The 12772-nt window shown below is 45.2% G+C and overlaps 1 protein-coding gene across 1 annotated transcript in view; it reads left to right on the top strand.

The window, feature by feature from the left end:
- LOC126477176 (choline O-acetyltransferase) overlaps positions 1-12772 on the top strand; it is a 121186-nt gene that overhangs the window by 25678 nt on the left and 82736 nt on the right. Inside the window, exon 3 of the mRNA XM_050103598.1 lies at positions 7464-7644. Coding sequence (XP_049959555.1) covers positions 7464-7644 — 181 coding nt within the window. The remainder of the gene's footprint in view (positions 1-7463; positions 7645-12772) is intronic.

Raw genomic sequence — 12772 nt, 5'->3', positions numbered from 1 at the left:
TAGGTCAAAAAAGACCGCGACAAGGTGCCGGCGGTGAGTAAAAGCCTGTCGAAAGGCTGATTCCAATCGGAGTAAATGGTCAGTTGGATATCGCCCCTGCCCAGTAGCCACACTGATACGGGAACAAAAGGCCCTGAGATTCGAGTACCCATCATCACCTGAAGCTGACCATCTTTTCGAGAAGTTTACAAAGTACATTCGTCAAGCTGACTGGGCGGTAGCTCTCGGGAGACGTTGGGTTACTACCGGGCTTAAGGATAAGGATGACTATACTGTCTTGCCATTGTTACGGGAAAGCACCCATGAGCCAATTGTGGTTGAAGCCCCGTAGGAGCTGTTGCCTCTGGGGACCGTCCAAGTGTTGGATCATCTGGTTGTGGATGGAATCCGGGCCTGGAGCTGTGTCTCGTGAGGAGACATCAATTCCCATTCAGTGAAGAGTGCATTATAGGGCACAACATGGTGCAGGATGAAACAGAGGGAGGTCTGTACAACTCTGCGTTTCTGCTAGAGAAAGGCAGAAGGGTAGAAAGCGGACGACGGTGCCGTCGCAAAGTGTGTCATGAGGTGTTCTGGGAGGACCAATAGATTAGTGTACAGAATACCTTGGACGTTCAGACCCTGGACAGTTGACTGTCGCCGGCGGCCCAGAAGGCTGCGGAGCTTGGACCAAACCTGCAATGAAGAGGCACAAAGGAGGAAACATAGCGCTCCCAGCATTCCTTTTTATTCCACTTAGTAAGGTACCGAGCCATAGGACTGAGACCCTTGAAAGTGAAGAGGTTGGCCTGTGAAGGGCGTCGCTTAAATCGCTGCAGCGCCGTCGGCAGCCCTGGACAGCAACTTCCACATCCTTGGTCCACCACGGTGACGGTCGACGACGAGGGGGTCTTGTGGATAGGGGGGACAGTTGCGCCAGCAGCATGAAGAATGGTGACAGAGATGCCTTGCACGACTACATCAATGGAATTCGAGAGGCAGGTGTCAAGTGGGCAGCAGACGTATATAAAGGTCTTCACGCTGCAGAATGCCCAACATGGGGGCCTGTCTGGCTGGCGGCAGCAGGGGAACGATATGAACACCGGAAAGTGGTCACTGCGACAAAGATCATCATAAGATGACCAATGTAGGGAAGCCACGAGGACAAGGGAGTGAATAGTGAGATCGATACCAGAGAAGGTGCCATGAGCGGCACTGAAGTGGGTAGGGGAACCATCATTGAGGAGACACAAACCGAAGTCCGTGATAAGTTGGTCAATTAGGATACCCCTACCGTTGAAGTGACACTCCCCCACAATGGATGGTGAGCATTGAAGTCCCCAAGGAGAAACAAGGGCGGGAGTTGCTGGATTAGGGTAGACAGTGCAACGTAAGGAAGTGGCCCACCTGGAGGGACGTAGACATTGCTAATGGTGATTCATTTTTCATTTGTTCTGGATATTTTATAGCTGATGTGAATCCATAATCGCAATTTTCGAATTTATTCTTAATTGACTACGTCTGTTGATCGTCAACTCAGAGTCTCGAGACACTGCACTGCAGTAGTTCACGCCATAGCATAGCAAGGCAATGGCGAGAGAAAACTGGTACCTCACACTGTGCGGGAAAAACGACAGTGTAGTGCGAGCACAAGGGAAAGAGTAGACAGCAGAACAAATAGAGATTCTGGTCGCTCCTGGAAGCGCACTCAGATAGCCGAAGTTCTTGACAAGGACGAAATCCATTTTCGAATCCCGGTCGGACACAAACTTTCATTTGTTCCGAGATATTATATAGCTGACGCGGATCCATGAACACAATTTATTCTACCAGACTACAAGTTGTCTTGATCTGCGTTGCCAACAGACGATATTAGCTCCCTTCGTTTCCGGTGTATATGCCTTGAGAGACACTGATCAGATACGATTAGTCTGTCGTTACCTACGTTACTCGGAGGCTAAAACGTCAACTGGTCATGCCGTCATCCAAATCCAGTTGCACGGTGCTTCAGAGGCAACAAAAATTAGATTTTCAGTATTTCAGACAATTATTGACCAAATTTAAAAATTTAATCTGTTGTCATAATTTATTTATTTAGAGATATAATCTAACACTAAAAATCTAACACAACAAGCATTAAAGTTAGAGATCACGTACACGTCTCGTGCAGCATAATTCGCGGCACGCCAATTTCCCAGACTACATTCATTTGGTGTTTGATAATCAGAGCACTAAGAGACTCCCAGCAAACTTTACACCTATTTCAAACCTTTTAAAAGCTTTTTCTCTCTGACACACCACACAAAATATGAAACGAGAAAGGTTTATCACTTAATACGTTTTCGCTGATCATTCAATAAAACTTCAGCATCAGGTTTGATGTTTTAATTTATTACTTCTTTACTACTAAATTTATTCACAACACATTTGCAGAATGTATCCACATTTACCACAGGATGTACTTGTAAAATTATAGATCATCACTGTATGATATATAGTTCAGGAGATATGCCGTCATAAACATTGAACTACATGAAAAATTATGGTTTCGCATCCTCACCATGGAGGTTTTACGTGCTTAACGTGAAATATTTCACACATTAAATTATTTTTAGTCAGACGTCTAAACATCAAATATATCTTCTTCTTTTGCTTACACCTTTGTCCTGCAGTTTTCGCAGGATCGGCATGGTTACAATGGATTTGGCAAGGTTAATTTGAAGGGGTGGCCAGATGCCCTTCCTGCCACCACCCCATACAGGATGGGGCCAGATGTCCTTCCTGCCACCACCCCATACACTCCAGGATGGAATCAGTGTACCCCAGCTGTCTGCGTCTAGTGCAGATCATGAAATAGTGTAAAAGTGGTTCAAATGTCTGCGAGTAATGTACCTGAGGCGGAACGTGCGGACCAGCCCAGTATTCAACTAGTGGGATGTGGAAAACCGCCTAAAAAGCACATCCAGGTTGGCTGGCACACTGGCCCTCGTCGTTAATCCGCCGGACGGATTCGATCCGGGACCGGAGCGCCTACCCAAGTACAGGAAGCAGCGCATTAGTGCTCTCAGCTAACCTGGAGGGTTTAAACGTCAAATATATAATACACATAAATTCATCTGTAATCAGATCTCTGAAGTTGTTTTATTCATACGAGTTCGATTCTTTTAAAACTCAAGTTGCTTTTCTAACATACCTTGAAGAGTAGCAAAGTATAACATTCTTATTTTCATATGTCAGTTATTCATTTATTCATAGTTTCTCCCATACTCTGGCATGCCACTGTGCAAACATCAAACCTATGAAGCGTAAATTTCCTCACATCTCATTTTATTTTGGGTATTTCCTCTTTCACTCCTTTTCTTAACATTGAGACCTTTTTCTCAACTCTAACGCAATTTCTGGCAAATACATAACTGTCTTTCAGAAATCGGTTACCTATTTATTTCCCTTCTTCTTGTGCGTTTATTCTCGTGATTTTCGCACAGTGAAAAGAATTAGATGAGCTTCATTGCATGAGTGTACAGAGGAAATGAAGAAAACATCTATGTAGCGGGCATCTCAACATGCTAAGTGTTTTATCCCAACAACATCCTACACGTAATTTTAGCTCTGTGGATGTATTTTTACATAAACAACTTTCCAACGCTTCCAAGACCAATACAGCCAAGTACGATAACTGCGGATAACACAGGCGTCATAGACTAAAAGTAAATCACTCAAATTTCATTTATATGCTGAAAACTGACGTTCAGTCTTCTGTTTGCTTGTAAAAGCATCATTCAAAGTTACGAGGGAAGATATGACGCAGCTATTTCCGTTTAACATTCTACCTAATCTAATGTGCTCATTATGGAAGTGAAGAATTAAGGAACACTTTGGGCTATATACCAGCAACATACCTTACGCCTAACAACATGAGCGGTTCGTGGACGGCTTCCCCATCCCTAGATACCTTGGGCCTTAGCTGTGCATCGATGAATACCACCGGCACAAAGCACGTGCACACTGATCAGCCGAAAGACGAAGCCGAAGCCACCTCTTACTACTTACTTTCCTGCACAGCGCATGTGCCCTGATGCTCTGCTTCCAACCTGCACGAAGCAGATTCCTCTAGCGGACTAGCCTGATCACGAAACCTGCAACAGCTTCCAATCGACAATCAGAAGATGTTAACACCAGCATGCAAAGCTACCAGACAGACATTCATTTCTTTCAGCATGGCTGTACACTATTCTGTTATTAGTTTTATGGTGCTTTCTACTTTTCGTACATCCTGCACGGATGTTTGCTGGTGTTTACTGTTATTGTTATTATTATTATTATTATTATTATTATTATTATTATTATTATTATTATTATTATGGTTTCTGTTTTCAGTGTGAACTAAAAGTCTTTATTTGAACCATGTACAAAGTTCTCTCCCTGTCTTAGAAGAATGTAGCTAAGACCTCATAAAAATGAGCATTGCTTAACATCGCCAAATTCTTAGAGTGCGTAAGCTAATAGTCAACATGAATTTCATTAGTAAGATGTCAGTTGTTACACAACAATGACGCTGGACGAGACATAAGAACTGGTGTGACTCCTCGACCATTTACACTGAACTGTTGACGTTTGGCTGTAGGTGCTAAGAAACGCTGCTTAAAGGTATTTCTACTCAATGTTTAGCTAGTAGCAGTGTTACTACAGCAAACGATATGCATACTCAAAATTCCTCATTTTATTTTTACGCTGTTGCCTGTTTATTCCAATCGACTTAAATCTCTAACAGATGCATGACTTCATTTCTTTACTCTGAATGAGAAAGTTTCTCTTTTGACTAACGTAATGACGGTAAATTCAGTCTTAGAGTAACGCGTAAGGTTTTTAATGTGAGAGCATACTGCCTCTTTGCTTAGTTCAATAACAAAAAACTCCTGAGCTATATCAAAATTGAATATATATAGAACCTTGTAGTACAAATAAATTCTTTCCATATGTATGCGTAAATTTAATCATTGTCCCTGAGGTTACTGAAACTTTCTCCCGTACGTTCACATTATGGGAAAAACTGAGGGTATTTTCAGTGTTTCTTTATTCAAAATAAGGTTATCTAAGAGAAACAAAAGGAAATGCAGCAAGTGCACATTGCATTCTTTCCGTGATAACGGAGTACTAGATTTACATGAGAATGCTATGCTCAATCTTCAGTGATGCTGAGGCTTTACCCGTATACAGGAACTCACGGTACATCCTTTACACATTAGTGCGAAGACAATGCACATCTTACATATCCTTGCGTTTCACTGTCACGCCGAAGACCAATACAATGTCTGCGACATCCATATAACGTGACTACCGAACTGAGGCATTCACCATGGTGGCAGCAGAGCTCTCTATGTCTAACGCAGAAGCTTCTTTCGTTATTTCATTACTGATGAGTTCACTTATAAGTTAACAGAGTGAAAACGTCCTGACGATTGTAGCAGGCTAATAATGCAGAAACGCACGTGTCAGATGACGAGTTATATTCGAGGTTACTAGGTACTTTTGCGAACATGATATTTCTAAACTGAACGTAGTCGGGATTTGTGTGCGCTGCTGTGCTGAGCTTTTCTATAACGTGAGTTTCGTGACTGTGAGACACACTAAAGTAATAAGCACACTTACTACAGTGAGCATTACAACAATATTCCCTTTGCTAGATCACTAGTAAACCTTACACCTTCCGTTATTAGATCTGTTTGTCAATTTCAACTTTTGTTCCCTTTTGGACACTTCATTAGTTTTTCTGTCTGACTATGAACCCAATTGCAAAAACGATTCACGAATCTAAACTGCACAGGAACAACAACCAATAGTTTTGATCAACTTGTGGTTTGGCACTGAATGATCGGTGTAACGATTGTTGAGCCCAGGTTTTCAAACTCAGCTGTTTTCGGGATGAAACTTGAAATTACTAGTTTCAGCTACGTTGCCAAGACTGCCTTTTAATTTTAACAGTCATATACCGATAAAAATGCGTTATACGCTATACGTTTTGAAGTAACGAAATGTTTACTCACCCCAAAAGGGTTTTATTGGAGTCGGAGTGTCATCAGGAAAATTGGAACAATTTCGCATAAATCGAGATATAGGACGCACAAACTCTAGAGCATTTGTTTACTAGAAATTTTTTTCTTGTTTTGGCCCACACTACCTGCTCCAAAAATATGGAAACCGTAGAGGCGGGAGTGGTAAGGGTTCCCTTACGACCGGCCGCCGTGCATAGGGGGAGGGGGGTGGGGGCTGCAGTTCTGTAGCTGAAGCCTTCGCACAAACACGTATCTCGCAGAACTTGTAAGCTACAGCAAGCAAGTCTGTAAACCATCGCATCAACAGGTTATGTCAACACCACAAGCAATCCGATAAATGAAAAAAAGTTCAAAATCTACAGTCTCTGACTAGAGCACCGGAAGAAAAGCATCATACAAATAAAGGATAAATCAAATGTTGTCCACTGTCCAAAAAAAAAAAGTTACACAGGGTGATTCCGTGACGATGTTACAAACTTTCATGGATGATGCACCAATTTTGGATAAGGGACCCTGGTTAGGAAACGACCAGATCGAAAGTAATGAGTGAAAATTGTTCAGAAACCTCTGACAGTAGAATGGTTGTACCGGTACTGTTGTTGGTAAGATTTTATGGTAGGCCATTTTCAGAGGTACTAGTATGGATCAAAACAAGAAAAAATGTCTAATAAAAACAGGCTCTAAAATACACTCATTAAGAATCATTAGCACTTGTTCAAACATTTCTTATACTGAAACTTCCTGGCAGATTAAAACTGTGTGCCCGACCGAGACTCGAACTCGGGACCTTTGCCTTTCGCGGGCAAGTGCTCTACCATCTGAGCTACCGAAGCACGACTCACGCCCGGTACTCACAGCTTTACTTCTGCCAGTATCTCGTCTCCTACCTTCCAAACTTTACAGATCTCCTGCGAACCTTGCAGAACTAGCACTCCTGAAAGAAAGGGTATAGCGGAGACATGGCTTAGCCACAGCCTGGGGGATGTTCCCAGAATGAGATTTTCACTCTGTAGCGGAGTGTGCGCTGATATGAAACTTCCTGGCAGATTAAAACTGTGTGCCCAACCGAGACCGTGTGTATGAAACTTGCTTTGCAGATATACCTTGTACAACGAACATCCACGTCGTGCAACTGCTATAAAGCACACAGGTTAGAGCTCATTGTCTCCACTATGTACTTACTACGAAGCGTGATAATTGTGACTGATCCGACCGTTAAACTTATTTTACGTTCACCGGTACATTTCCGGACACGTGTTTCTCATCAAAACGTAATCTACAAAACCGCCTCTACAACCCGTAGAAGCCTCTGATAGGAACTGTGTCCCTCAAACCGGAGTCTTGTGGCAATGAGACCAGACAGACACAAGCGGACGGCAGACGCAGCAGGCGACTGAGTGACTGAGTGACCCGCGGCTGGACGTGGCGCAGTTCTACGCGGTGCCGGTGCGGGAGGAGCCGAGCGGCGCGCGGCTGTCGGAGCGCGAGCTGTGCGCGCAGCTGATGCACGTGCTGCGCGAGGCGCCCAGCCTGCCGCCGGCGCCGCCGCTGGGGCTGCTGACGGCGCAGCGCCGCGACGTCTGGGCGGCGCACCGACACCTGCTGATGCAAGGTGAGTCCGCGCCGTCCACCGCTAACCTACACTGTCTGGTTACAAACCCCTACGTGATGCGGAGCTAACCACTAGTGTCAAAGGAGGCAGGCAGCCAGTAGAGAAACAGTAGCACAATGGGCCGATTACAAAACTCAGTCACTCCGAACGTGAACTAGTCACACAAATTCATCAGGGACATTTCAACACTTCTAAATCTGTCCAAGTCGACAGTTCTTTTTTACTTTTTGGGGGGGGGGGAGGCGGGTGTATTTGTGTGGTGTTATCGAAGTCTGAACACCTCTGGTGATTTTCAAGACTGTATGGAAAGGTACAGGTAAAAATTTTCTCTTTATTTTCTCCTTATTTTTTCATCTTTTGTCCAGGGTTGGCATTCAATTGGGTCCTTCAACCTGCTATCCTTGGGTTTCATCTCGAGTGCTCCTACGTTAATCACGTTTTCTTATTTTTTTCCTTCAAGAGGGAAGTGATAGTTTAGGGTGGATCAGAAATTACTGATTTCGGAAATTTGCCTGGTCTATTGTCCCTACCGTTCCGAGGTGATGTATAATGCCCCGCAAAGCATCTCATTTGTCGAAGACTTTGTCCTTAACTTTTTCTTTGAGGTCTTTCTCCCTGAGTTCAACGTGACGGTCTCGGGTGCGTACCCACCAAGGCGTTTCCGTGATCCATGTAAAAAACGGATCCCGGAAGTTTTTTAGTAGCTGTCGCATGTGACTCCCCAGGTCAAGCCGAAGAATACGGTTGGTTTCACAGTGGCATGGTATAACTGGAAGTTCGTGCGTTAGTTTATGTCCATAGTTTTGAAAAATGGAATAAGTACTTTCACTATTTTCATGCCTGCTGTTTTCTTCTCGCTTCTATGTCTTGTGCTTAGCGCTTTTCGTCAGGATGGACGCCCAGTTACTTGACACTTTACGCCAACAGGATTGGGTGGTCCGGCATCCGTAAGCGATTGTTGATGATGGGTTTCCTCTTTGTAAAAATAATAGCTGTCTTTTGGTTAGATTGATTTTGATCCTGTTGTCATGGGCCCACTGTTCCAAGGTATCAAACTGTCTCTGCATCTTTGTTAATAGTTGGTCCATCTTCTTGCCGGTCGTAAAAAACGGGGTGAAATTACAACGAATACGCTTAGCTGCATACAGGCATTGATATAAGTCAACGGGGACAGTTGAAAACTTGTGCCCCGACCGGTACTTGAACGCGGGATCTCCTGCTTACATGGCAGACGCTCTATCCATCTGAGCCACCGAGGACACAGAGGATAGTGCGACTGCAGGGACTTATCACTGGCACGTCTCCCGTGAGACCCACATGCGCAACTTCATACAAGAAATGGGGAGTCACCTGCATAAAGACTGATACATTGGTACAGTGAGATTGCCGTTGGCGCAAAAACTGAAGAGTAGCGCGGAAGTTACGGGTCCTTGCGGGATGAATCACGCTATACCTTTTGGCGTTCTCATAGAAAAGATTGGATTTGGCGAATACCTGGTGAATTTTACATCGCATTAACGTAGTGTCGACAGTGAAATATGGAAGAGGTAATGTTACGGTATAGGCGTGTTTTTCGAGGCTACGGTGTGGTCCCCTTATTGCGGTTAAGAAAACACTAAATATTGAAGTACACTCCTGGAAATTGAAATAAGAACACCGTGAATTCATTGTCCCAGGAAGGGGAAACTTTATTGACACATTCCTGGGGTCAGATACATCACATGATCACACTGACAGAACCACAGGCACATAAACACAGGCAACAGAGCATGCACAATGTCGGCACTAGTACAGTGTATATCCACCTTTCGCAGCAATGCAGGCTGCTATTCTCCCATGGAGACGATCGTAGAGATGCTGGATGTAGTCCTGTGGAACGGCTTGCCATGCCATTTCCACCTGGCGCCTCAGTTGGACCAGCGTTCGTGCTGGACGTGCAGACCGCGTGAGACGACGCTTCATCCAGTCCCAAACATGCTCAATGGGGGACAGATCCGGACATCTTGCTGGCCAGGGTAGTTGACTTACACCTTCTAGAGCACGTTGGGTGGCACGGGATACATGCGGACGTGCATTGTCCTGTTGGAACAGCAATTTCCCTTGCCGGTCTAGGAATGGTAGAACGATGGGTTCGATGACGGTTTGGACGTACCGTGCACTATTCAGTGTCCCCTCGACGATCACCAGTGGTGTACGGCCAGTGTAGGTGATCGCTCCCCACACCATGATGCCGAGTGTTGGCCCTGTGTGCCTCGGTCGTATGCAGTCCTGATTGTGGCGCTCACCTGCACGGCGCCAAACACGCATACGACCATCACTGGCACCAAGGCAGAAGCGACTCTCATCGCTGAAGACGACACGTCTCCATTCTTCCCTCCACTCACGCCTGTCGCGACACCACTGGAGGCGGGCTGCACGATGTTGGGGCGTGAGCGGAAGACGGCCTAACGGTGTGCGGGACCGTAGCCCAGCTTCATGGAGACGGTTGCGAATGGTCCTCGCCGATACCCCAGGAGCAACAGTGTCCCTAATTTGCTGGGAAGTGGCGGTGCGGTCCCCTACGGCACTGCGTAGGATCCTACGGTCTTGGCGTGCATCCGTGCGTCGCTGCGGTCCGGTCCCAGGTCGACGGGCACGTGCACCTTCCGCCGACCACTGGCGACAACATCGATGTACTGTGGAGACCTCACGCCCCACGTGTTGAGCAATGCGGCGGTACGTCCACCCGACCTCCCGCATGCCCACAATACGCCCTCGCTCAAAGTCCGTCAACTGCACATACGGTTCACGTCCACGCTGTCGCGGCATGCTACCAGTGTTAAAGACTGCGATGGAGCTCCGTATGCCACGGCAAACTGGCTGACACTGACGGCGGCGGTGCACAAATGCTGCGCAGCTAGCGCCATTCGACGGCCAACACCGCGTTTCCTGGTGTGTCCGTTGTGCCGTGCGTGTGATCATTGCTTGTACAGCCCTCTCGCAGTGTCCGGAGCAAGTATGGTGGGTCTGACACACCGGTGTCAGTGTGTTCTTTTTTCCATTTCCAGGAGTGTATATCAAAACATCTTACAACGTTGTGTACTGCGTACAATAGAGGAACAGCTCAGAGACGGTGGCTGTTTGCATCAACATGACACTGCACGCTGGCATAAAGTAGAATCTGTCAGGCAATGGTGTTTGGACAACAGCACTCTAGAAATTGAGTGGCCTTCACGTAGTTTCGACCTGGAGCCAATGGAACGTCTATGTGATGGGTTAGAATGCGGACTTCGCTCCAGCCCCCAGCGCCCAACATCACTGCCTTCTCTGCTTTAGACTACTGAGGAATAACTAGCTGTCATTCCTCAACAGGCATTCAGACGCATCACTGAAAGCGTCCCTAGGTTTTCAAGTGGTCATAAAGTCGAAGGCTGGACACACCTAGCTTTAATGTCCACTAATAGGTGTCCGAATGCTTTCTAACAGATAGTATATTACTAATTTTATTTCGCACATGGTCATCGCTAATAGATCCACTGTACAGAGGTGGCTCTGTACCTCCTGGCGAAACTACCAAATCTACGCTCCCCATATCGCCTCCCCACTCTTACCCCACCCTGTCCCACCCAAGCATAAAACTACCTTTCTGCAATGCAGAGTTAGAAAATTTTATAATTCTGCAAGCATGTTTCATAAAAATGAAGCATTATCGAAAAACATAACTTAAATTAAGTATATAGAAGAAAAGCTTTGCACACAAAAAATTTAATATCTCACTATTGTGACTAAATTACAAATTGTATGAACTTTCTAAAAAAACTTAAAGTAAAATAAACCCTTGTCTCATTGTTTAACGCACCTAAAGTACCTTGGGTAGTCAGATGTAAAATGGAGAACAGATTTTATTTGCTCCTTGTAAATTATTAATGGTGCACAAATTATAGGGCAGAAATATGAAAGAAATTGTTATAATTACGGATTGAGAAAATATGCGCCTTTGGGAATGGTTATAATAATTTTAGTATGATTTCTCTTTTTGAAAATAGCAAACTCTCTGAATAATGCTTTGAAGTCAAGCTTAGCTGCTGTGTCGTATTGCAATGACAAAATAGCTACATTGGACAACTAACTTTCTTTCTTTTCTCTGGAGTTTATCTCGTCTATGACGGGGTCCGCTTTCTCAGAGTTTGGTAAATTCTATTTTAGTATTTAACTTTATTGCTGGACGCCCTTCATGACGCCACAGTCGTTAAGAAGAGATAGGGGAGGGTTGAGGCTCTCTATGGGGGGTAGGGGGGAGGGAGGAAGGTCTTGTACACCATGTATATCTGAATCTTGTAAACTATGAGGCGGAATGTGGGGATTACTTCAGAATTTGCCTAAACAAGGACAGGAAACCACCTAAAAACCTCACCGCGGATTCTATCTAGCATCTGCTCACCTCCCTGTCTCGCTAACCAGGGCACTGCTCGTAACGCTATACAGTCAGGTCTAAATTAGAAGATTAACATCTCCCCTAGCCGCAGGAGGCTTATTCTTGAATTCTTTTTTATTCACATGGCAACTAATACCAGCTGAAACCTGGGAGCACCAAAAGCAATGGATGGAGGAGCACGTAAACTACACATACCTTCCACTTTTGTTTCCTTGTTTGCTCCACCGAGCGAGATGGCGCAGTTGTTAGATACTGGACTCGCATTCGGGAGGACGACGGTTCAATCCCGCGTCCGGCCATCCTGATTTAGGTTTTCCGTGATTTCCCTAAATCACTCCAGGCAAATGCCGGGATGGTTCCTCTGAAAGGGCACGGCCGACTTCCTTCCCCATCCTTCCCTAATCCGATGAGACCGATGACCACGCTGTCTGGTCTCCTTCCCCAAAACAACCAACCTTGTTTGCTCCAACGTTGCGTCTTGCTCTGCACATTATTCAACATAAATGTCAAATAACTTACTTGCTTCAGCATCAGCTCACGAATCTGTCATCGTCTAATGCCGAGAAGTGAGTGGAAGGGCTAGGATGAGGTGTGTCAGATACTTTTCTTCGGAACACATTTCGCTTTTATTTCAAAAACTCCCATTAATATAAAACCACAATATTCAATTTTATTCAATTTAGAATAAGATACTTTGAAAGAACGAAATGGATA

Source organism: Schistocerca serialis, chromosome 1 (assembly GCF_023864345.2).
Source record: "Schistocerca serialis cubense isolate TAMUIC-IGC-003099 chromosome 1, iqSchSeri2.2, whole genome shotgun sequence".
Classification (NCBI taxonomy): Eukaryota; Metazoa; Arthropoda; class Insecta; order Orthoptera; family Acrididae; genus Schistocerca; species Schistocerca serialis.
The sequence above is the reverse complement of the archived record's forward strand: the minus strand, read 5'-3'. Positions and strand labels throughout refer to the sequence as shown.